This window comes from Filicampus tigris, chromosome 1, assembly GCF_054856515.1.
Source record: "Filicampus tigris isolate MCC_2025a chromosome 1, RoL_Ftig_1.0, whole genome shotgun sequence".
In the NCBI taxonomy this organism is placed as follows: Eukaryota; Metazoa; Chordata; class Actinopteri; order Syngnathiformes; family Syngnathidae; genus Filicampus; species Filicampus tigris.
This window is the reverse complement of record NC_141217.1, coordinates 3,486,802-3,512,722: the sequence shown is the minus strand read 5'-3', so window position 1 is coordinate 3,512,722 and position 25,921 is coordinate 3,486,802. Positions and strand designations below refer to the sequence as shown.

Genomic DNA, 25,921 nt, shown 5'->3' with positions numbered 1-25,921 from the left:
GTGGTGAGAACAGCTTCTGAACAAGGAGGTCTTTCCTATTATAGAGTGATTCCTTTCAAATTAACTAGTCCGATTTTTGTTAGTTATGTGGCTAACATTGCTCATATGTAGGTTTCCCAAAGATAAGACATGAGAAAGCAGATGCAACAGGGGAGGGTTTTTGCTGCTAGTCCTTCTCCAGTGATTGCCTAAGCTCTGCCTCAGCTTGCGAACATCACCTGACCAAACCCAGAAATGAGACACAGGAAAAAGCCAAATCAAAATAATTTATTTTTTGGGTGACAATTCTTACAGTTCTAGGATTGTGTCTCAAACCCTTGTTTGATCAATTATCTAAATTTCCTTTTACAATCCCAACCAAAAAAATAAAATCAACATAATAGCCAAACATAAAAAGGACGGGGTGGTGGTGGTCGTTTCTGCCCGTCAAGCAAACGCTTGCAAAATCATTTCACATTTTCCGCGAGCAGATGTATTTGGACATTAGTGCATTTCTTGTTAACTGAACTCAATGGTGAAAACCAAATGGTAGCTCCAGTGATTGCTTATTCATTTACTCCATCCACCTCCAAACCGAAGGAGTCAAACATCAACTCTGTCTGCTGGCATGTTGAATGATTCATCATCACGCAGCTTGACTCCATTTGGTTTTGCCAATGAGATTTCACACAACTTTGGGGAAACCAGCCTACCAAGATTGGGAGAAAAGCCTTGCGCAACAAATTATAATAAATATTTAAAAAGCAATACATACAGTGAGCTCCAACCTCAACATTCTAAAGTTAAACAGAAGCCCCCCAAATTTAAAAAAAAAAAAAAAAAAAAAAGGAAAAAAAAGGCAGACTCACCCTAAAAAGCACAATCAGGTGGATCCCTGCTGTCAGAAACCTCCATACTAGCTATTGAAATCTCCCACACATCTAGTGAAGGGTTATAAGAGCTAACAGCGCAGCCAACTATCCCGCTATGGTCTCTTCAAAAATCAACTTTTGCTGGGCCAAACCATCCGCCAGACCCTGACAGTGACATTCGGCAGACTGTATGCTAGCGGGCCGCATACAGACAGTTTGACAATGACAATTATTTTACATCCAAACATAGCTGAGCCCTCAGCTAACGGAATGCTGCGGACTCCGACGCTTGAGTGCGGTTCACACATTCCGTGACCGTCCCTGCTACACTCAACAAATATGTAAACAGAGATCCTGACAGGATGATCAATGTTCTGAATCCAAAACGTTGAAAGGTTTGAGCTAGAAAGCAACACGGAAACTGTGGAGCAGGTCTCGTAAAACTTGAAATCATTGCCTTCTGATATTTGCCCGCCATAACTTTTCAGCCAAAAGTGATTTTGGGATCAGACAAGCTTCCAGTAGGACTCATGAAACCAGCGCGCCAATCAATTTGTTTGAACAATCAATGCAGAAACAGTCAACCCCTTCAGTCATACTTGCAAACCAAAGCACAGCTCAATGTGTGTTAGTGATATCTTTGTATATGTCATTTGCATGTTCTCCTCTTGAGTGCATCTTGTTCTTGAAATCAAAAGGTGGTAGAGGGCCACATACAGGGCGCCAGCATCCTACCTCTCCCAAGGCCAGCACAAATGAGAGCACCTCCATGGCAAGTCAATTCTTTTGAGCACAACGCCACAAAAAGCCTTTTCAAATCACTCCTTTCAGTTCACCAGCTCCCCTTTTGCCCATAAGTCTTGGATGTGCTGCCATGTGGAAATGTTCCGGGGGAAGGTAGCTACCATAATGTTGTTGCTTTTAAGTTGATCATTTTTATATAATTAGACATATATCCATGTAGATTTCCATACATCTTTTTTTCTATTCATAGAGTTTTGTTTTCCTTTACTTTGGCGAAACTGGTGGGATATTCTGCTCTTTGCCAGCGTGCCGATAAGCTCCCTGCGGAGAGTGGCGTCGGGCGAGAGGCGGCCGCCTCTGTTCTCGGAACTTGAGGCCGAGGCCGGGGCCGGGACCGGCGCCTCGGGGCCCGGTGCTGCGGTAGTGGCCCTTGGAGTCCCGCTCGCGTGCGGGCCGGCCGTCTTTGCATTCTCGCGCAGGCTCCCTGTCGTGGCCTCGCTCCGGCTTTTCTCCGGGGGCGCCGCTGGGGCCGGGCTCCTCAGACTTGTTGACGCGCAACTCGCGCAAAGGCTGGCCCGCCGCCGCCGCCGCGCCGCTGGGTGCCGTGGGCGGGGGGTCCTTGGGAGGCCGTTGGCACACCTCAGCATAGCTGAGTTTACGGGGCTCCTAAACAAGGGGGAGAGAACATGGCAGATAATTAAACTGGTCAACGGCAAATTTGAATCAGAGATGTCTTTATATGTACCTAACCTATGACGCAGATTTAAAAAAAAAAAAAAAAAAAAAGTCTTTTTTTTTTCCCCCTTGCACATCAGGTTTTTGAGAGATTTTCATTTTTTTTGTTTTTAAGTTTGACCTATAAAAGATTTTACTGTGTTATTTATTGCTATGACGTTTCAGAAAAAAAAAATTCCACCTGTTGTTGAATGTAACCATTAACCCATCATTGTTACTAAATAAATATATATAATTTGAATATTTGAGAAAATACAGCAACTACCACCAGACTTTTTCTACCAATGATTTGGAAGCTTGGCTGGACAAATATCTGTCATTGCAAGCGTTGGCCAAACTACACTGTCTAACACTATCATACAAGTCACAAGGTCAGTCACTCACTTGCATGGTGACCGCTTCCTCAAAATATGCTAATTTCAACAAGACAAAAAATAAGGTGTGTAAAGCATGCCATAGTTCTTGTTCCTTTTGAAAAGAGCATGTCACAGTCATGTTATTAAGATGTTTTCTAATTTGGAGGAATACACATGATGCATAATATCTTCTTTAACTCATTCACTGCCAAAGACGAATTTGTTTTCTCACAGTCCAGACATTCAAAACCAGGAGTTTATATTTTTTTCAAACGTTAGGGTAAAAGAGGGTCTGAAAAGGTCTGGCAGTGAACTAAAGAGGAAGTCAACCCCAGAAAATTCTTTACAATATGTTTTATGCAGCCCCACTAGTCTCAACATGGATATTGCATTTGTGGAATATGAGTTGAGCAGTAAAATACACCCGTTTTTAGCCATCTCAGGGGGCGGCCATTTTGTCACTTCTGTCGACTAAAAATGACATTGCAGTTGCTCAGGGTTCAGGTAACAACCAATCATGGCTCAGCTTCAGAAGACAGGTGAGCCGCGATTGGTCGTTACTTGAGCAGTTGTGATGTCATTTTCAGTCCACAGAAATGACAAAATGGCTGCCCCCTGAGATGGCTAAAAAGGAGTGGATTAACTCTTACTCCACAAACGGAATGTTAATCAGAATGCCGTGTTTGGATTAGGGGAGGCGCATACTTTTGAAAAGATTGAAAACATTTTGGGGTTGACTTCTCCTTCAACAAATATACGAGACCAGCACCTCATGTAAGGTTTATGCCACAGTGGCCTTAAATTTGCAGCAGTGGCAATGATTCGTTATGTAAAGATCTCTAATATTTAAAACAGCAGTTTGTAGATTGCTCTTTATTTTTGTTGCCAAATTAATTTGTTGCTGTTTTTTTAAACTTTAAAAAAAGGGAAACATGACATCTAAGAGTGAGAGGGCTCAAAAATAAAGAGTGACTTCAGTTCCAGCCGTAAAAGCTTGCGAGCATTAAAGCTCTCTAGGAATCTAAACGAACGGTCTGGTCTCATCAATAATTTGTTGCCGGAACTGCTGCCAATTGCTCACCTGTGAAGGTGTAGGGAGGGCAGCAGGAAGAGGCGGGGCTGTGCTGGGCATCAGTGGGGTGGAGACTGAGGCAGCAGACGGCCTCCAGCTGTGCACAGCGTGCGTGGAAGAGGCGGGGCTGACGGCGGCTTCGGCAGGCACGCTGGCAATCGCTTTGGAAACCGGCAGCTCCGGCTGCTCGACTCTCTTCTCCTGACTCCTGGTGTCAAGTCCAAACCAAAATGTCTGACAGCTCCAGCCATGTGAAGTGTGGACTTACTATGCTCCCGTTACTTACCTCTGGGCCAGTGGTTCTGGCGGCTGTGTGACTGACTTTGCAGCCGTCTGGCTTGGACTTGGGCACTCCAAACCATCCTCAGCGACCACAGCTGGACTTGCACTGCTTTCTTTACTTACCACTTCCGTCTTTAAATGACAAAATATGCACGTTACGACAGTCTTGAGCATATAGCCACGCCAAGTGGTACCTTGAAGTTTGAATGTAGCTAAAGTTCTATCCACAATTTGTCGGTGACAAACGCGTTCCCGTGCTTTTCAACCGTCATCATATTGTAGGTGATGCCATCACAAAGTCTTGAGCATACCTCACTCGGGCCAATTTCAGCCAACACGTCAGAATTCGGTTGATGTGTGTTTTGCCTATTTCCTTAGAATCTTTAACACTATTTTGAGATTAGTAATGTACTGTAAGTGTACCAACAATACTGCTTTGGGGTAGCATCGAATGCAAATAAGCATTTACAATGCACTGGTGGAGGAGCACCTTTGCATGTTACACGACGCTACGATGGACAACAGTTGTTTTATTTTAAATAGATTAAAAAAACAATTATCAATATTGAATGATATGAAAATACTTATATTGTAAAATATTTTCCAACCATATCCCCCAGCCCTACTAAGCACATTATTTTAAAAAATGGGGAAAAAACAATTTATATTACCAGTTTTACTTTTTCAGAGTTGCATTATTATTGCAATATTAAATATATGTTAAATAAAATTATCTAAATTTAGCCTTTTTTCTCTGGGTCTAGTACAAAAAAAAGGAAAAGGAAAAAAAAAAAAGATCAATATCAATCACTATGAAACATATTGAGATACACTTTCCAGCCATACAGCCGGCCCATTTTGAACTTTTTTCTCATATCCATCTTTTGATCCACAACACGCAAAACAACTGACCCGATCTCAAGGCTAAATTGCGTTTTCAGTCACAGAGCGGATTGTGGGCAAACTCGAAGGTACCACCGTCAACGTCAATGGACTTTTTTTTCCCCCTACCTTGTCCTTGTACAAACCGCGAACAACATCCGACATTCTGTTCTCAAGCACGGGCTCTCCTTGCGTGCTGATCACACAGCCAGGAAGTGGAGGGAAATTGGTTGCAGCCAAGTCAAATTTGGGAGGAGAAACCTTAACCTCGGCCAGTGGTACGGGCCTCTGCGGGAGTGGGACATTCAGACGATTGGTTATCAGCACAACAATGGCATCCGTGCCACTGTCCAAAATTCAAGTGAGCGCACCATTATTCGTTCGTCTTCTCGCCTTCTACGTGTCCCTCTGTAAGTCGTGTTCCGTCTGAAAGGCAAACACTCGGTCAGAGGTCACGGCTGAGTTCAGCACCAATGAAAAGGAGACCCACTAGACGGCGACAAAAAGAAGAGAGGGTTACCGTCCGCGTCCAGCCATGCTATTGTCATCGTTTGGGTCCAAGGAGGAAGACGAGGAAGACAGATGTGAGAACATTGAGCTCAGTTCCGAAGCCGCTTGCGCCGTGTTGGACGGGATGTGCGGCGGCTGTGGACTGCGCAGGCCCGTCAGACTCTCCAGTGGGACAGGGGCGATGGACGTTGGGGTCACCTCGTTGACCCTCACGGGGGGCTTCACATGGTTTCTACGGCAGAGGAGCACGTCAGTCGTCCACGTGGCACATATTGCAAACATGGTCAGTTGCTAAACAGTGTTTTCTGGTTTACCAATTTGACACTACCAACGTTCTTGGTCATTCTGGTGAAAAAGAACGGCGGATGGAATTACATGCTAGCTACAGGTTCAAGCAAGACAAATTCAAGACTTTTTAAGTTCACAATATTTCATACTTTGATATAAAATCAGTATGATTGAGGTTTTTTTTTTTTTTACAGTGACTGAAGCCAGCAAGTAAAACCTATGAATGCAAGTCTTTTGTACACAAAACAAAATGAAATACAGGATGTCCCAAAAGTCACCATGCACTCCCCCCCCATTTAGTTTCAGGCATCACTCAGACAGATGCGGGGGCCATGAGCATTTGACAGTTTAGGCTTCGCAAATGTTGCAAGCATTTGGTCCCATGGCTCAACAATTGAGATTTGGAGCTACGTTGCAAAATCGCTGGCTGCATCCGGCAGCTGTCAAGCTTTACCCGTACCGACTTGAGGGTGTTGAGCATCATCACCTCCCGCTTGAGGCCTTTTAACAGCCTCAAGTCAGTACACGTTAAAACTATCATCCTCCAAAGCGTCCATGTAATGGAGCTTTGGTTGATGCCCAGTTCCGGTGCAGTCTTGCGGATAGACTTGCCCTGGCTTCGTGCCAACGCTTGCTGTAGAAGGTTTGGCATTTTCGTCTGCGGTGGGAGCAGCAGGCCTTCTGCTGCGTGCTTTATCAAGAACAGATATTGTTTCGGGAAACTTGCCATCAATAGCGTAAATCGTGCAATGCGTTAGAGCCATCTGACTGCCTGAAGATTTTGTTCACATCTCGACTGAGTGACAGCTTGGTATGTTTGTGAGGAGCTACGGTAGGTTTAGCGGTGGTTAGTTGAAGTAGTTACGAGTCTTAAGAGTCTCCACTGCATGCGGATCTATACATCCACATCGGGTGCATTTTTTTCCAAAATCAAATCATCTGTAAGACATTTGTTTGGAAGACTAATGTGAAATGAGTTTGAAATTATAGTCAACTCTTTGGATAACAGTTTGTGATATTTTTACAGTTTAAAATACAAATAAGGGAATAAAAAAACATTTGTTTGTGGCAGGGCTCAGTCTCCGTCATATTCATACTTAATTCATGAACAGTAAACCATAGGAAACATGAAAAAAAAAAAATGCTCTTGCAAATGTTTCCCAAAAATATTGCCACACTTACGTCTGTAGAATTTACCGGATGCCTCATAAATCATTGCTTTGCTTGCGATTACGTCAAAGCCCAATACAGTAGATGCACATATTTTTTAAGGCAAAAAATTTGGCGAATTTGTTGCAGGTGCAAATGTAATTTGATTGTCTTACATATGGTCAAAAATAAGGACTCAAATTTTTGCACCCTGCTTGGGGAACTGATTTGGAACGAAGCTTACAATGGGTATGAATGGAAAGACTGGCCGACCACAGCAGAGGGGATTGTTTTCGAGCATACACCAGTGTTTATGATTTGCTGAGGCGGTAACCAATCAAACTCAGAAGAACACATGACATCCATTCCATCAAAAGAACACATCACAAAATACGCTTGAGAGGCAGATGACAAAACAAAAAAAACAAAAAAAAAATCAGCAGCATGGACTGAGCTCAGCAGTCTCTGGGCCTCAGATCTCATCTTAACCCATTAAAGCCTCAAGCACCTGGCTCAACAGCTCCCCAAAATTGGCGGTCGTCTTTGGAATTACCCTTGAATACCTGAAGTTTTCCCAGAAATTCAACATATACAAAATAATTAATATCTCAGCCCCTGTAGCAGACAGAAACAATTCAAACAGAATTGGAGACCCTAAACATCTGGCTTGCACACAGGCCCGAGTTTATTCATCTTTACTGTTTCAATCGAAGGTGTAAAAATAAAGTGATAGTGCAAGAAAAGCACTATTTTTAATGTAAAACATTGAGTAGTAATCACCATCCTCTATTCTGTTACAAAGACGTCGATATTGTCATTGTCTACAAACATATCTTAAATTTATACCACGTTCGACTGGTTCACAATCCCGTCGTCTATATCACTGCCATTACTCATTTCAGAGCTCCCGCGATCGACGGGCGACCGCCCTTATGACTCGCAAGAATTCCGGAACATCCTCTGCGGGCTTGCGACACCGTCACGTGTATATTCTGATGCATTTTATTGGTTAAGAGACCGATAGATAATAAAAAGAAAATGATGTGTACGCTCTCTCGGCTTTATTTAGACACGTGCGCAAACGCGTGCGCAAACACTTCCATCACGATTTTATTGCACTGCAATTCAAAAGCAACGTTTGGCTTCCTATAGTTAGTTATCAATTCATTTTTATCTGTCGTTACTTTTGTCAGTTTCAAGTTATTTCCGTGACCATTGTTGATTTTCCTGCATTACCAAATGTGTACCAACAATTTTGTCAACGCCTGAATGGCCATTTTTAATTTGAAAAACATTTTTTTCATTGATTCAAACATAAGGTCTCAAAATAGATTGTTTTCGATCACGTGATCGGCATGCATTTTCGTTTATCCTCTATTTTGAAGCTTGAGATCTGGAAGATTTGCTAGGCTACGTATGGAAACACTAGTAAGTTATATGGAGAATAAGAAACACACAGTCGGAGGTGTACTGACGGGTGTGTGACCATCTTGCCAAGTTACATACATTTTGTGGGTTCTTGCATGCACGAAAATTCACTTTCAGAGTTGCTGAATTTGTAATGTAAAACATTGTGCAACTGATTTTTTGGTGGACATTACTTTCAGTGATATCATTATAGCAATAACTGTGATTATGAAACGCTTGCATCCTTTCATCGCCAGGTAAAACAATGTGGTGTGCTGCTAGGGTGATCCTCGACTCTACATGCATTTCGGAGTACATCATAGGAAGCGCTAAAGAAACTGCTGATCAACAAAGCCGCTGGGAAAAAAACCCCCCAAAAACTCTGTAAAAAAAAACAAAAAAAACATGGGCAAACAAAACGGATGGTGAATCATTAGGATGAAAGGAAACCCATTAGATATGGTAATGGGACAACAACTGTAAAAGCCAACTGCCAAAGCCATATTTTATCACAACTTAAGTGATTGTGTACCATTCACTGGTACATGACACCTAATCATACGAAAAAAGAAATACAGCAGAATGGGAAGATGAGGGGTTACAAATGAAGCTTATTATTGTGAAACAATATTGGTACCTGAAGGCATTTATAACATTCTTTCTTGAATAGAGGGGGACACTGTGGGGATAGCAAGAAGACAGGGAGTAAGGAACAATACCCTGCTGGGGTCAATATATCTCATGGTCATTGCACTTGATCAACATTCACAATCATTACCAGAACTGGGCATTTTCCTAAAAATTGAGCATCCATCATCCATCAGCAGCGAGAGTACCCTTCCGTCGTCCGTCATTTTTCCAGGGGAGGGGTGGGGTTGAAATAGTACCTGTTTATAGGCCCGTTCTCCTCTACTTTTAAACGGCCGTCTGTCTGCGAGTCCGACTAAACTGTGACTCGCACACACACCCTCGCGCTTCCGTCAGTGTTTCAAAACTTAAAAAGAAAAAAAAGGGGACTCAGTATGTTTCGGAAGCCTCGTCCCAGCCCCTTCCCACTCAAATCTGTCCCCCAAGCAACAACAACTCACTATTTTCCTCCCTGCACTCGCCGCGGCCATCGAAGCCTCGCCGCGAAAAATAGACTAATGACGGATTGATGACGGATGACCAACTAAATAAAGGGTTTTCCGTCGATGCTTAATCCGTCTATTTTATCATTTATCCCGTCATTCGTCGACCGTCAGCGGTCGGTCACATCGACGGAATGCCCAGCTCTGATGATTACGTCAGGCAAAGCCACAGGGAAGGAAGCCTTACCGATTTCTGTTGAAAGGCCGAGTGATGGTAAGAGAACCAGATCCAGTTTTGTAGTGTCCAGAGCCGTATCCATTCACAAAGCTACTGTTGGGGAAAGGTGCCTGTAGAGACAAGGCAAGTCGTAGTTGAAGTAGTTCAGCTTTTCCATCATCTTACTGTTCATCTTGCTTTAGGGCCGCAGAACGAAACGGCTACAAGTTTATTACACAGAGTAAACTTTTGGCAATGTTTCTTGTTGTATTGTCTATTGTGTAGTTTAGGGATAGGACATTTGAAGTTCGTTGGCTTGGGAAAAAACGGATTTGCTTTGTAAAATGATGCTAGGCTTGTGTGTTAGTATTTCTTTAGATGTGTGAGCTACATTATTGGCTTGTGTTAGCCTGATAAATCACGTGTGATTTATAGAGTTAGTTTGTACTTGCAGACTCACGTTTTCGATAGAGGTGAAGGAGAGCTAAACAAACTGTAATTTGGAATTCAGGTTGGATTCTGATATGTTGTTACACCTATTAAGATTATATATCGTCGCTGTCCTGTGAAAAAAAATTATGTCCATTTTTTTTTTTCTATTTTCTTAGTTTTACGTGAATGTTGTTTCTGCGTTACAGACATCCCATTAATGTCACCCCCCCCCCCAAAAAAAAATTGGACATAAGTGTTTTTCCACAGGACAACAACGATATGTAACTTAGGTCAGCAAGACTATATTTTCTTTTCCTTACAGTTTCACTCTGTGATCTGAATGGTCATTAAATCCCCTGACTCAGAATTTGGCATGCTGTTTGTCTATAAATGTTCCACACTTGCGTGAGCAAACAGTACAGTGCTAAGCAACTTTTTTCTTTTCTTTCTTAACCTACCTTATGTTTATTTGTTTTATAAATGTTCAATATAGACATGGAGAAAAATCTGCTGCTGGACAATGTCTGACTGATAGGAGGGGAATGGGTGTCCTAACATGAACAGGCAATAAATCAACTCTCGATGCTGTAAGGAAAGCCAGTGCTGTGATTTACTCAGCCTGATCTCATGCATCTTTGACCCTCAGATCTCATAATCTCATGGTTCATCGGGCTGCGAGTGAAGCATCAGACTTTGAAGGTGGGGGGGGAGGGGGTTTGGGGGGTTAAGAAAAAAAGAAAAAAGATACGGATAGAAAGTGAGAGATAGAAAGAAGAAAAAGGACCAAAGCCAGTTACTTCACACCAGACTCCCTCCACGCGTCATGATTTCATCACAGGGTCTGGCATAAGCATTGACACAGTGTACACTTTTTCTGAAAGGTACGAGAATATCCAGCTGAAATTAGCATGAGATATACTCACATTCTAAGCAGATGAGACTCGTGGTGTCCGAAGTACTTTAGTTCAGAGTATCATGGTAGTGTAAACATCGTGAATAAAACTGAGTTTTAATTGATTGATTTATTTGATTGATTCCTGTAGCAGCTGACCTCTGCTCACTTTGCAGCCAAACTAAGAGGAGAATCACTGACGCAAAGACGGACTTTTACGAAATTTTACTTTGAAAAGTTGCTTGACGGCTCGTTGGAGAAATCCAAAATAATTTGCACACTTTGAAAAGCTAAATTCAAATACCATATTAGTTGTACGTCTTTGGTGTATCGTTGAACTGTTGTATTTTACAGGAAAAGAATCGTATTCAATGATCAAAGAAAGTTTTGAATGGAAATATACGTAAAGTATATATAGTAAAATTTGGTTCCAAGTTTCATAAAAATTTGTAGTTGAAAAATGTGATTAATCGAATCAATTATAGAAAATTTTGAGATTAGTTTGAAAAAAATGAATCGCTTGACAGCACTAAAATCAAGTAGATTAATTAATTAATTCTGAGGAAAATAATATGGAATCATGAGGGGAAGGGGAAAAAAAAAACTACGCTACTACACTTTGTTGCACCACCTCCGGCTTTTCGAACAATTTGTAGTCTTGGAGGTATGGACTTAACCAGTGATAAACAGTGTTCCTCATCAATCTGGTTCCAATTTCCTGTGATTGCTGTTATCAGCTCAGTTTTGCAGGTTGGAGCCATTTACCATTTTGTTTTCATTTCCATCACAGATTTTTGATTGGATTGAGATCAAGACTATTTGCAGATATTGACTTTACAGAAGGATGTTTTTACGATTTTTGTATTTCATGCAGCCCCATATCGTCCATGACTGGAAAGGTGCCTGTTTTCTTCAGCCAATAATCTTGCTAAACCCCATTGGAAGAACGCCAGCATCAATCATCACCTAGCCCAATGCAGATTCACCATTCATCACTGAATGTCATCCTGGACAGCTGTATTTTTTCCTTTTGCCTGATTTTTTTGTTCTATTTATGGCTTTCATTGGGCTTTTCTGAATGTAAATCGTGCATGTGGGTATTCTCATTCATCCAGGTCATTTCTCTCTAAGGGCATTGAAACGATCAAAACTGGACTGCCCTGTTTATCTAGTAAGACCTTGTATGTACGGTAAATCCCTTTTCCTTTAGGCGGTTTCTTACAGTTGGGTCACACGAGTTGATTCCGGTTTCCGCCCATTTGTACCTCATTTGTTTTGTTGTGCTTTTTTATTTTCGAAACATAATGCTTGAAGCCTTCTATCTTGACGGTTTGAGGTCTTCCTTTGTCTACCATTGTGCTTCCTTTTTACAACCTCCAATTTTGTTTGTACGTGGTCCAGATTTTATACATTGCTGACTGAAAGCAACCAAAATCTTTAGCAAGATCTGGTGATGATATAATGCTGTCCTTTGTTTCAATTGACACCCCTCGTGTCTGAGCCATGATTCATGTCAATTAACGCGGCGCAACAGCTCTTCAAGGTGTGAGCACTCTTATTTAACTGCTGACTAGATAGTAGACTCAATATGATTCAGGTGTCTGTTTTAGAACTGAAAAATATGCCTATTCCATACTTTTTCCTTAGAATTGAGTGTTTGAGTTTATTCCCCTCTACTAGTTCTATTATATAAAGAAAAAGTGTGCCTGGTTACAATTACGTTTTTCTAGTTTTTTCTTAAAGCGAGAAGGGTGGCATTTTGAGTAAGAATTATTTAGTCGAACATCGCGATTTGCCTTTTTCTACAAAATTAAACATTCAAATAATCCTTCTCCTGGAGCAGTGATTCCATACTTTTTGTCAGGGTTGTAGTTGATATAGCAGGTCTCACCAAAGGAGTTTCAAAGTATGGTGCGGGCGAAGGGGTCCAAGTGGGGGGCACGATGCCGTAGACGGGGTACTGTTGCTGCGGGTAGACATGCTGCATGTAGAGAGGGGAGCTGTACTGGGAATGGCTCTGCGTCTGCTGGGAGTAAAGGCTGCTGTCCATGCTACGGTAGCCATTCTTCGCAAAGAACGTGTTGATGGCTTTTATCCTGGCCTGTCAACATGTGATGGGGGGGGGGAACAAAAGCAAAAAACCCCTGTAAAACCAGGCATAAGTGCGAAGACAAAAAAAGAGGTATTACTCACCATGATGGGTTTTCCCTGAAATGTTTTTACTTCCTCTCGCAAGTACTCATACGCCTGCAAATTAGAGTAACATTTAAATGAATTGCTTATTGAAGCAGTGCTGTGCGATACTACAATATAATGTCTATCATCTGCTGTATGATACAGTATTACCCTCTATTGTTTATATTGTTGTTTTGATGTGTGAGGTATTGGGTTAGCTCTGTTGTGCAACCCAGAGCGTATGATTTTGTGAGGTTTTGTGTATGTGACAAGAGTCATTTAAGCAGCCTTACACCTCGAATGGTATACTAACATTGTATGAACAATTAGGTTAATGAAACGGTAACCTGTTTATTAGAGATGGGTGATTACCGATACCAGCAATCGTATAGGGCCGATAGCAGCCTTATTTTTAGTTATAGGGTACTCGTGGAGGCCAGAGATGCCAGCCAACGGACAAGGCAAAAAAAATCTGACGGGAAAAGTCCTCCTCGGCAGTAGTTGGCACTACATTGCGACAGTTCGACACATCGACGAGTCATCATCTGCATCAGGAAAACGTTTTTTGGTCACAATTTTTTATCATTCTGTTAAATTAAAATTTATGGATCTCAAGGCTTGAAATAAATTTTTCTTTAAGGAACATATTTGCTGATCAATGAAGTAATTTTAGGAGCAATTTTTTTGACAGGTTATTCCCGGTAAGCTGACGCATGGGTTTAACAATAAAAATATGACACTCAAATGGGGAGTTGTAGGGATGCAGCTTTTGAATATTTTAGTATTTGCATATCATGCTGAAAATTCTATCAAATAATCATTTACATAAGATTGATTAAAGAGCAAGTATACAAAATACGAATACAAAAGAGAAAACATTTTAATCAACAGCCAGTTGGTTTCCTTTTTTTATTTCATACATAAAGTCTACAGATCCTATTATGGCTGTGCTCAAGTGCTCAAATTTCGACGTACGCGTTTTGACTTCTCGACACCCGTGCCTCCTCCTCCATTTTGTCCCGAGCACCATAGTGACTACGTTTACATGCAGTAACTATTCGGGTTGAAATCAAAATTCAGATTTCTGAAACATTTTCCTGTTTACATGATTGAGCGGACAGAGTTGCTGTGGCATTTGAATAACCCATCGTGTACGGCGACACACGGCGCCATGACTGAAATGGACGTCATTTCCGCTTGTTACTTTCAACTGTCAATAAAACACTTGATATTCATGTCACTCCCCACATGAATGAAGCAGCCGGTTTCCTGCTCGCTCCAAAAGTGCTTTTGTGCTGCGTCTCTGAGCTTTTTTACCTCTGCTTGAGTATTTGCGATAGGTTTTGTGCCAAACAACACACTTCCGCATAAAAGTACTTCCTGTACTAGAAAGACCAACATTCCTTGTGGTTGAGCAATGAGCATGATCACAGTGTCTCGATCGTGTCTGTTTGTGCGCCAGCAGTATCTTTGCCTTTTTCGCCTCTCCTCCTTCTCCATCCACTTCTCAGCAGTAATGCCAAGTACAGCATCTTATGCTTTCTATTTTAATGTTTTTTTCCCCCCCCTCCCAAAGCATTTTGACATGAATTTCGACTAACGGCGAAATCCGACATACGCGGAAATTCGTGTTACATCGCCAGTGTAGGAACGGAACTCGTTCGTAAAATGAGGACTCCTGGATAGAGATATGAATTTTTGTCTATGTCGTACAGCAATGTTGTAGTAAAAAAAAAAAAAAGTGTAAAAAAGGCAAGAATAGAATATGTATTCACCTGCTGAGCATCAGTGTCTGACTGGAATGTGATGTACCAGTTGTTGTTGTGTGCAAACTCAACGCTTATCACCTTCGGACAGTTGCCGTTGGTGAACAGCGACTCCACTTCCTTTCAAAAAAAAAAAAAAAAAAAAAAGAGGAAGGAAATTAAACAAATTTAAGGTAAAGCATGGGTGTCGTCTCACGTTGCAGAACCAAACACGGTTAATCTCAGTTTCAGTTTTCTATTGAGAAGTGGCATTTACCTCAACGGGTGTGGTCTCAGGGACCTCCCTCAGGATGATAATACACCGTTTGTGGTTGGGGCGCACTTTCTCCCCCTTCTCATCCACTTGTACCATGGGTGATGCTGGAGGGATACATCTCAATTCAAAAACCCTATACAAATATTTCAGCGACTGAAAAGACCGAAACATGCCACCTACATCTCAACACATCCAAAATGAGCTCCATGTCACTGGTGAGAACCTTGATGCCATCCATACTGGCAATGGTCCAAATGGGGACAAACTGGTCACTGTCCATCTGGGACATCAGGTACAGATCCTTCGAGAGGTTCTCTCTAAATGTTAAAGAATAAATAAATAAATATTTATTTATTTGATTTTTTAATTATTGGTTCTAAATTATGAAATAACATCTACTTCCCAAATTAGGTCAGGGATCTCAACTCTTACCTTGAGAAATAAAACTCAAGCTCTTTTTTCAGAGACTCGCGTAGATTCTCTGTTGAGACTGGTTGATCTTCTGTTTTGGCATCTACAGCACAACAAAACAAACAAACAAAAGGCTCAATTACAAATGACGACGTGCATTAAGCACCTCACACTTCTAATTTTGGAACGGTATCTCAGGCCATGCTGGTTGGCGACAAGAAGTTAAAGAGAAGGTAAACCCAAACATTTTTTTCAAGAATATGTTCTATGCGTGCCCACTAGTGGAAACAAGGCATTCTGATAAATATTGCGTTTGAAGAATAAGAGTTAATCCACGCGTTTTTAGCTAGCTAGCTAGCTAGCCAGCCAGCCAGCCCGCAAGTCACACTGCACACGCTCCTACTCAACGCTTTAACAGAGTAATCGACCTAAAAATGGCACAAGACCCGCCACAGGAACGACTTGTAAACAAGCAAGGCAAGGCAAATGACTTATTTGGTTACATTTTGGGTTTGCCGTGGAAGACGGCGAGCAAAGATGTATAAAGTGCAAATTGTCGCTGCATCCACCGGCAACACAACGAATCTATTCAACCATCGTTTGGTTTACGATGATGTTATTATACACCAAAGCAAGAAAACACGAGTTAGATTTGGTGTCGTCCGCAACGCAAATCTCAGTCGTTGAAACACTGTACGCAGCAACCCCCACCCATCAACATCGAAGAGACACAAAAAGATAACTTAATCTAATGCCCGGACAAGGCTTCCAAATGTTTAGGGCACAGACTCCACTTCGCAATCGGCATAAGGGATTTATTTTAAATAACATATCTTCTGCAAATATACACTACTTTTACCAGCACAAAAATAGAAACCATGCTAAACATTATTACTGTGACTTAAGTTAAATTTCTTGTGTAGTCTATAATATGAAGTCCAATTTTTTGTGTTCATTTTTGTTTCAAATTGCTTCAAATTCAATTTACAAACATATTATTGGTCATTATATTGTAATACAGTTTATATATGGCCTACTGTAATTTAGAAATATTGTATAGATTACGTACTAGTATGTAACAGTCAACATGTAAATTAGTTTGACCCAATCAGCATATTAAATTTATAATTTATCTGAAGCAAATTACTTTAACTTTGTTTACTATGTGGAAATATATTTCTTTATAAACAAAACAAAAAAGGCTCCAGACAAAGGTCTAAATGTATAGATGAATAGCATGTCTGTTATTCTGTCAAAATTGGCATTTTACTCCAAGCAGTTTACTACTTTGGCAATTTATAAGTGCATAGCAAGTTAACTCATTTGTTTATACAAGGAAACCATACTTTAATTTATACATTCGCACTTAAATGTTTTTTTTAATAATTAATTTAATAAATGTTGTTGGGTCCAAAACGAACTTAAATTATTATAGCGTTTCAAAGAATTTTGTCTTAGTATTTTTTACATGTTTAAACCTGTTCTTGTTTTGTAGAAAAAAATAAATAATCTTTTGAATAATCGTGATTTCAATTATTACCAAAATAGTCGTGATTAATATTTTTTTCATAATCGAGCAGACCTAGGTTGTACACATACAACCAGCCCAAGTTTCCTCGACTCTAAACAACATTATAAATTTTAAAAATATGACAATTCTGATAGAATTCTGGAAGTTAATTCCAATAGGGTGGCAGCTCTGTGAATGTGATGTTTTCAAACATTTTGGTGCAACTAACTTTTGCGCTGGTGCAAAAACAAAACATGACCAACTTAGTAGGTCCTATTCGCATCTGAGATTGCTCATCACCTCACCGTCCGAAGTGATGAGTTCAGAAAGTAGCAAAACATGCTACTATACCTAGTCACTGACAACTGTTTTTTTTTATCCTTCAACCCTGATAAATTAGTAAGAAGGGGAATTGAAATGCTTTATCCTTCTAAGATGCACCAACAGATATACTGTATTTGTAGCAGACAAAAAACAGCCACGGTTATCGGTAGTGATTTGGAGAAGCAGGAGGTTATCAGTTATCGGTATCTGTGGAAAAAACGTTTTTGTGCATCCCTAGTTCAGAGCCTACGAGAGTGTCAGTTATATAAATATTTACTGTATTTATGACTTTACAACCAAGTCAGCATAGGTTTGTGATAGACCAGGATGCAACTTCATGTTACCACGATCAGACCAGAACTCCGTCATAAACAGAGAGCCCCCTGTGTATGATAAAGAAAAGGCTTAATCTAGATTGAGGGTTGCGTTTGTAGTACGGCGTGACAAACCTGAAGTCCCTGCAGTGGTGAGCTCGGCAGGGGAAAAGGCCAATTCTTGAGGGTCCATTCCATTGACTGCTATCTCAGCTGTTGCTGTGCCGCCGCTGCTTTCATCCGGGCTTGGGAATCCCACAGCGTACGGCTTGCAACCAGCAGACGACGGCTCCGCGTAACCTGGGAAGCGTTACATTCAGTCAAGTGACACCTCGCCTCGACATTTTCAACCCCACCGTGTCCGCTGATTCTCTTAACCCATTAAGGCCTAAAGCACCTGGCGAAACATCTCTCTAAAACCTATGGGTGACAATAGAAGTTCTCCCGTGAATTCAACACCTACAAAATAATTGATATCTCTTGTAGCAGATTTGAGTTTGAGAGTTTAGACATTTGGCTTTCACACAGGATCGAATTTATTATTTACTGTTTCAATCAAAAATGATAAAATAAATTGTCAGGGCAAGAGAAGCACTATTTTTCATAACAAAAAAATATTAAAACAAGAGTGGTAATTACCATCTTCTGTTCTGTTACAAAGCCGTCGATATTGTCTACAAACATATATCTTAACCATATATCACGTTCGACTGGTTCAAAGTCCACAAGTGCGTCATCTATATATTACTACCGTCACTTATTCCAGGGTTCCCAAGATCATCTGCATCCGCTATTACTGCTCGAAAAAAATTCTGGGATATCCGACAGAGCTCACGATACCATCGCGTGTATATTCTGATGTATTTCATTGGCTAAGAGGCCGAGGCTTTGTTTTAAAAAAATAAATAAATAAATAAAAAAATTAAAAAAAGGACGTACTGTATACGCTTTTCTGGCTCTAAAGTTAGAAAGGCGCAGCGGATGCTCCAGGCTCTAGTGGTAGAAATTCAGTCATGCGCTCCTGGCCTAAATGAGTGACTGTAGTGCACCGCAGAGAAATCCAACATTTAAAGCCTTTAGTTTTCCAGCCAAGTTGGACATTGTCATTTGTATTTAGTAACAGTAAATAGATGACGTCAACGTCTTGGGTGACATGTCCGGGACGAACTCTTTTTCTTCCAAACCCCTTAACTAAGACTTGCATATGAAGTTCATTCCATCAAATCTCTGAAAATCTTTCACCTGACAAAAAAACAGGATTTATTTTAAAAAAATAAAAATCTAGTACGAAGATACACTTGTTGATAGGAAACATACAATCTCTACTGCCAATGGTTGTCTCATGAAAAAATCCTTGAATGAAGGATAGTTTAGACAGCTTTTGGCATCCTACTCTGAAAAGCCATTTTTAAACAGCAATATCAATATGTAAGACTTAATAGATGGAACACTAAAACTCACCATCGTTGAGGTCCAGAGAGGGCCAGTGGGGGCTGTTGGTCACCGCCTCACTGGGGGTCACAGGCATTTCCTGCCACACCTTGGCATTCGGGTTTAAACTGGTGCCTTTTGATGTGACCTTGAAGATAGACAAATCATGTTTTATGTACATGTGTGTGTGTGTTGGCACGTGTGTATATGAAGTGTTAAAGAGCAAACAGCTCAATTTTTTGGGGACTTGAGTAAAATGATCTCTGGTTCCCGGTTAAAGCTAACAATTTTTATTAAGGGAATTCAGATTTACAATTTAAGTAACCGAGGGTTTAATTTGAAAAAAATAAATAAATAAAATCCCACTCTTAACTAGGGATGAACAATTGTGGAAAAAATAAAACTGCATTCACCCCCCCCCCCCCAATATTAACGATTGTGATTTAGACTGCAGGCATGTGTGATTCAAATCCGATTTGAATCCTCCTCAAATCCAATTTTTAGGGCTGACTGTCCACGCAGATTTTACCAAGTGTCTAAATCGGATTTGACCCTGTTCATACTGGACAACGTCTTTAACCCATTAAGGCCTAAAGTGCCTTTCTCAACAGCTCCCCAAAACCTAAGGTCGCCTTTGGAATTACCCTTGAAAACCTGAAGTTCTCCCAGAAATTCAACACTTACAAAATGATTAATATCTCAGCCCCTGTAGCAGACAGAAACATAATTCCAAAAGAATTGAAGAGCTTCGACATTTCGGCTTTCACACAGGCAGAATTTATTATTATTTACTGTTTCAATCGAAGATGTAAAAATAACGCGTCAGTGCAAGAGAAGCACTATTTTAATTGTAAAAAAAAAAAAAAATTGAGTGGTAATTACCATCTTCTATTCTGTTACAAAGACGTCAATATCGTAATTGTCTACAAACCATATCATATTACGTTGGACTGGTTCCACTGGTCGTGCACATATCACTGCCGTTACTTACTTACTTTAATCAGAGCTCCCGGCGATCGACGGAGTCCGCCATTAGCCTACCTACAGCTCGAAAAAATTCCACGACATGGTCTCGCGACAACCATCACGTGTATATTCTGATGCATTAAGTTAGCTAAGGGACGGAGAATTGGATTAAAAAAGGACAGTGACGTATCCGCTCTCCCGGTTTGTAAGGTAGAAAGGCGCAACAGCGCTCCCGGCTTTAGTGGTAGAAACGCGGTTATGCGCTCCCAGGTTTAATGGGTTAACCCATCTGACCGGTTGGCGTAGCTACGATGTCGGAAGGGAGGCGTTCTCCAGCATGTGTGGTGTTGTCGTCATATAATTGCGAAAGCGCCAACACAGGAAATACTTTCATAAATGGACTTGTTTCTATACATTCCCTCGAGGTGGGCTTGTAAGGCACAATCTCCCGACAGACCGATATGGCAATGAGTTTGATTCTCTGCCCAGGGACTGCTGTTTTCAATTTCTTCTATGTGCCCCCTTCTTTGTCGCTCCGCACTTCGATTGGCACGCTCTGGTCTGGCACATTTAGTCTTGTGTCGCGTAAAGTAACAAGCTGTTCAGACTGAGACTCGTCCTGTCCAAATCAGATATGAAACTACCTCTCGAATGTGGTTTCAGTCCGCCTCACAAAAAGCGGATTTCGTGTGCTTTGTGACTGTTCAGACTACAAAAGCGCCTTTTTTTTTTTTAACCAAAACAGGCAATAGATTAATCTCTACTGCAATAATATCAGATACAGTATATTGAACAAATGTTTGGGTCTTATAGGCCAGGCTTGCGCTAAAATAAAGACAAAGCAACCATGAATTAATATGGAAGAATTATTTCCTTAAATTACAGTTGTTAACTTACTAAACAGCACTTTGACTTGCAGTCTTTTAGGCGTTCATTATGAAAACGTTGCAAATTCTACCAAACAAGTGTAGATCGACATTTTTCCAGATTTGACATTCCACAAAACACAAGAGGACTTACACTGGGTATGGAAAGTATTCAGACCCCTTGAAATTTTTCACTTAGTGTCATTGCATTTCTCATTAATCTACACTCAGCACCCCATCTTGACAGAAAAATAAACAATCGTAGAAATGTTTGCAAATTTATGAAAAAAGAATATCAAATGTTCATAAGTATGCAAAAAAAAACCTTAAAGTGGAAGTTAACACGAAGATATTTTTTTCAAGAATATGTTCCCAGCAGGGCCACTAGTTGAAACACGGCATTGTGATTAATTTTGCGTTTGTGGAATATAACTTATATAACTTATGCAGCAAAATGCACCCGTTTTAGCCATGTCTGGGGGCGGCCATTTTGTCTTCTGTCGACTGAAAATGACATCACAACTGCTCACAACGACCAATCGCCGTTGACCTGTTTTCTGAATCTGAGCCATGATTGGTCGTTGTGAGCAGTTGTGATGTCATTTTCAGTCAACAGAAGACAAAATGGCCGCCCCCAGAGATGGCTGAAAACCAGTGCATTTTGCTGCTTAACTTATATTCCACAAACGCAAAATTAATCAGAATGCCGTGTTTCAACTAGTGGGCCTGCTGGGAACATATTGAAAAAAAATGTTTGCGTTGACTTCACCTTTACAATCTGTAGACATTATTTAATGGATCCTGGCTGATCAATTGGCCATCTGTAAGGTTGATGATCATTGATACAGTATATGAAGGATCTTTTCGAAGAGAATTCTCTCCCGTTTAGTACACTGAATTCACGTGACTGTGGCGTCATCTGATTGGATGATGAGTTGTGCGTTTGTAAACAAGTACGCTGATGTGGCAATCTTTTTCTTCTTGCTCATTTAGTTAAAGTTTGGTGATAATCCAATTTTTTCCCAGCCCTAGCACACAAAAATGTAAACAAGGATAGGCATTGCTTATAAGTACAGACTTTGCTTAAAGGTCAGGGTGCAAACATTTTTCAGAGTCTGTTAAAATTCATATTCTCATTGGTAATAGGTTTTATAATACAAGTCACTTCCTGCAAGTTGTCAATCACAGATCGATTAGAAAATAGGTTTTACGTACTCATTCCAAGTGTTTCCGAACCTCATGGAAGGTTGAGGAATCGTGGCTCTAGCCACCGGAAGTGACGTAGAAATCGCTAAACCGCTCAGTACACCATAGACTGAGCAATTTCCATGCGCTACAAACACAGCACATTCTATGGCGAGCGATTTTTGGAATGAGAGGATTTTGAAACACACGGGCGACAGAAGGGGGCATTATTAGACCCTTCATTATTAGTAGTCACTGAATCCTCCGGCTACTGTGACGTCGCAAAAAGCCGAAGATGAGGGGGCGCGAGATTCAATCGGCAGACGATACATTCTGTATTGTATTTAATGATTAAACTGCAGTCTACCAACGTCCTAATCACATTTAATGACAGTTATGCATTGTAAAGGGGGTTCTAGAGGGCTACAGAAAGGTTTTCAATGTTTGCACCCTGACCTTTAAAGAACTTCACCATACTAGTAATTTATGGTAGCAGCTCTATCTTAAGGTGACAATAATAAAATGATGATAATAATAATAATAATTTATTTTATACATTTATAACCAATTAAGAATTGTTACAGCCATCATTCTCTTCATAAGATTGTCATGGTGAAAAGTGTTTTATTTCATACATGTCTATGATACATGTACAGAGATAATGGGTATTTCTTACAGCTTCATCCTAATTCCTAAAAAAAAAAAAAAAAGAAAAGAAAAGAAAAGATATCTGCATTGCGAATAAACAACATAGGGCAGGGGTGCCCAAGTCCTGTCCTTGAGAGCCCTATCCAGCCTGTTTTAGATGTCTACCTCCTCCAACACACATCATTCAAAGGATCAGGATCATTATCAGGCTTCTCAGACCTTGCTGATGAGTGGATCATTTCATCTGTGTATTGGGCGAAGAGGGAGAGATCTAAAGGAATAGATAGACCAATACAACATTGGCCAACTGTGACAGACGCGTACGACTGTTGGCACGTCGCGCTAATACATAGATACAAATACACAGACAGCGACGCTGACCATTAATGGACCTTCAGCGCATTCGTGAGATGTAATACACCTCCATACCATCGCCGTCTGTAGTCACTATTCAGGCATGCTTTCAGCTATATTTTTCACTCACGAACTCCCACGCAAAGCAAACACGCTCTTGACACAGTATTGTGAAATACTTAGATTGTCAACCCTCGCTCTTGTACTTGTAAGAAGATTAAGGCAGCAAAGGCGTGCTACTGTTTATGTGCATTCGTCACTTCCTGTTATCGCCCCATGCAATGATTCGCTAGCGGACAGCCAATCAGAGTGACCAAATGTCCAAACTCACGACGCCGATTCAAAATACTAAAACGCCCACCAGACACTTCCTGACAGTTACGACGGTGTTCGCTACATCAATCAGACGCCCCAATGCATACCAACGTCGGATTGGTGATCTAGGCCTTACAACAGGGTGGACAGGGGCTCTTGAGGACCTGACTTGGGCAGACCTGCCATCGGCCAAATCCAGTGTGTCATGCCCATATGAGCTCAAATTAAATGCAGCATTCAGATTCTCCTGTGGCAGAATGTTGTGTCATCATTTAACCTTGACCTTTTTTTTTCCCCAAAGGTCTGTGAGGGACAGCACCATTTGCACAGTATACCTTACTGTTCTGGCGTTGCATTGTAAAAATTTTAAGCATAACTGTCTTTGCCATTACAGAGGTATTGTATTTTGAAGTTAATAGACCACATTGCCTGATCACAAGATTTTCTCTTTGATTTAGGTAATTGCATTAAATAAAAGGGTCAATTTTATGAACTTAAAATTTGGATATCTCTGGATTGTCTTGATCATATTTGACAAATTATGTATCTTTTTTTCTGTTAAATGGTGGTGCATTTAATGAAACGATTTTAAATGCGATTTAGTCATTTTTGAAAAAATGTCCAAGTCTCTGGTGTACTAGCAACATATGGGGACACCAACATATGGGGATAATAATGATAAGCAAACTGTTCACTTGGAAATAAATGAGGCTGCAACTGAGGTACACAGAAAGTCCGTATTATCCTTTTAGTATGTATTACGAACAACAACCAAGCAGTAAATGGCGTTACTGTACTCGTTCTTTTGACATTGTCAGCCGCCACCTGCAATCAGAGGTCCCTGCCCCCCTGGTAGGAGCAACCTTCCTGGCCTGACAAGAACAGCTGGTCACAAGAAAAACACGTATCCTCCATGGACGCCATTTCACGACATTTTCGATGTCGTCGTCCACAGAATCGCCTCTGAGTGACAATGCGTGCCTCTGTGTCACGGCCAGCTAAGTGGAAGCGAGTCAGCTGACTGAGCTGCGCAGGCCGGGTCCTCGCGACGCATGTCACTGCTGCTAGCTAGCCTAGCTTTAGCCACACGACCAATTAAGCTAACGGCAAGGTTCGGGGCGAAGGAACGTTTAACTTCGACGAGGTAATCATCAAAGATGGTGGCATGCCGGGTGTGAAAGCTGACCTGAAGCCCCGAGAACCCAAAACAAACCCGTCTATCATACACGCATGGTGGCTTCATAACTTATTGGCTAATGATTAGTCAGCAAACGACTTAATGAGCTTCCCGGGGGGCAGCTAGCGTTAAGCTAGCTATCCATCTGTCGCAAGTTATGGTCCAAATAAACACAGTTGACGGGACTGCTTGCGCAGTGGAATCCAAATTTACGATCTCAATGAGACAAAGTTCGAATAGTCACAAGGACCACCATGCAAGCGACAATTTTGTGACTAATTAATCTTGATCGGGTTAAAATTAGCAGTTAGCTAAAAATATGGCTCATCATGCAGAGGTCCCAGTGGGTCGTCGTGTCGTAACGAGCTACCTGGTTAGCCAGCAGGCCTCACTCACCATGCCGCCTGACCCTCCCTCGTTCCTCGGCGGAGCCTCGTCCTCCCCGCCGGTCTTCGGTCCGGGATCAGCCTCCTCCTGCAGCAGCGGCGGCTCTCCGCTCTGGTCTGAACTCATCAGCCGCTCCTGACACACTTCCACCCCGTCGCGTTCTCCCGACCCCACCGGCCTGCCTGGCGCCCGCCTCCTCTGCCGGCCGTATACACCTGTCCGCCGAGCAATGTGTCCCCCTCTGGTTGACTGGATGGGCCAGCGACACTCGGGAACTAGCTTTCCTCACAAGCTAGCTAGCTAGCCGGCTATCGGTTATGATTTGGACCTAGCGTGCTACGAATCAATGAAGCGGGCTAACGTCAGCTAGCTCAACGAGTCAAACCTTTAGTCTGTGCTGCGACGCTAATAGAATCCACAAACTGCAACCATGGCTCCTAGCACGGTGCAGCGTCCTCGGTCACTTTGTCACACGGCACACCGCTAAATTGCGCATTCCAGACTGGGCGACCGGAGCGGACATTGGGGACACGCACCTACCCTCGGCGCAGGCAGACAGTCCGCCGACGTCCCGGCAACCACCGCGAGTTCTCGGTGACCTCTGCGACAGCCACTTCCGTTTCCGGTTTCACTACTGTAATTTTACTGGCAGCCACGAAAGTGTGTGGATGTGTGTATGTATTCATGTGTCATCTTTCAAACCGCTTATCCTGTACAGGGTCCCGGGGAGGTGCTGGAGCCTATCCCAGCTGACAATGGGCGAAAGGCAGACCACACCCGGAACTGGTTGCCAGCCAGTCGCAGGGCACACACACACAGACACCGTCACTGAGTTGGAACCGATCCCACGCTGCCCACACACAACTCAGGCGTGTGTACCACTACACTAGCAGTGACGTGTATGTATCCATCCATTATCCATACCGCTTATGCATAAATATAGATATTT

The 25,921-nt window shown here is 41.7% G+C and overlaps 1 protein-coding gene across 4 annotated transcripts; it reads right to left on the bottom strand.

Annotated features, from left to right (window-relative positions):
- Positions 1 to 251: 251 nt before the first annotated feature.
- Positions 252 to 25,651, bottom strand: larp4aa (La ribonucleoprotein 4Aa). Of its 4 annotated transcripts, none has more exons than XM_086047894.1 (17): positions 25,509 to 25,651; positions 19,105 to 19,222; positions 17,779 to 17,943; positions 15,517 to 15,598; positions 15,265 to 15,401; positions 15,085 to 15,188; positions 14,838 to 14,948; positions 13,081 to 13,134; positions 12,779 to 12,988; positions 9,594 to 9,694; positions 8,914 to 8,955; positions 5,443 to 5,664; positions 5,294 to 5,348; positions 5,052 to 5,210; positions 4,045 to 4,172; positions 3,768 to 3,966; positions 252 to 2,261 (listed from the first exon to the last, which is right to left on the bottom strand). In XM_086047894.1, exons 2-17 carry the CDS (start codon positions 19,169 to 19,171, stop codon positions 1,860 to 1,862), a joined length of 2,238 nt encoding a protein of 745 aa, XP_085904020.1. In that variant the 5' UTR covers positions 19,172 to 19,222; positions 25,509 to 25,651; the 3' UTR covers positions 252 to 1,859. The 4 variants fall into 4 exon arrangements, with proteins under 4 accessions (XP_085904020.1, XP_085903996.1, XP_085904013.1 ...); XM_086047870.1 differs by having other exon boundaries at positions 24,982 to 25,636; XM_086047887.1 differs by lacking the exon at positions 25,509 to 25,651 and adding an exon at positions 20,070 to 20,508.
- Between the last annotated feature and the right edge of the window lie 270 nt (positions 25,652 to 25,921).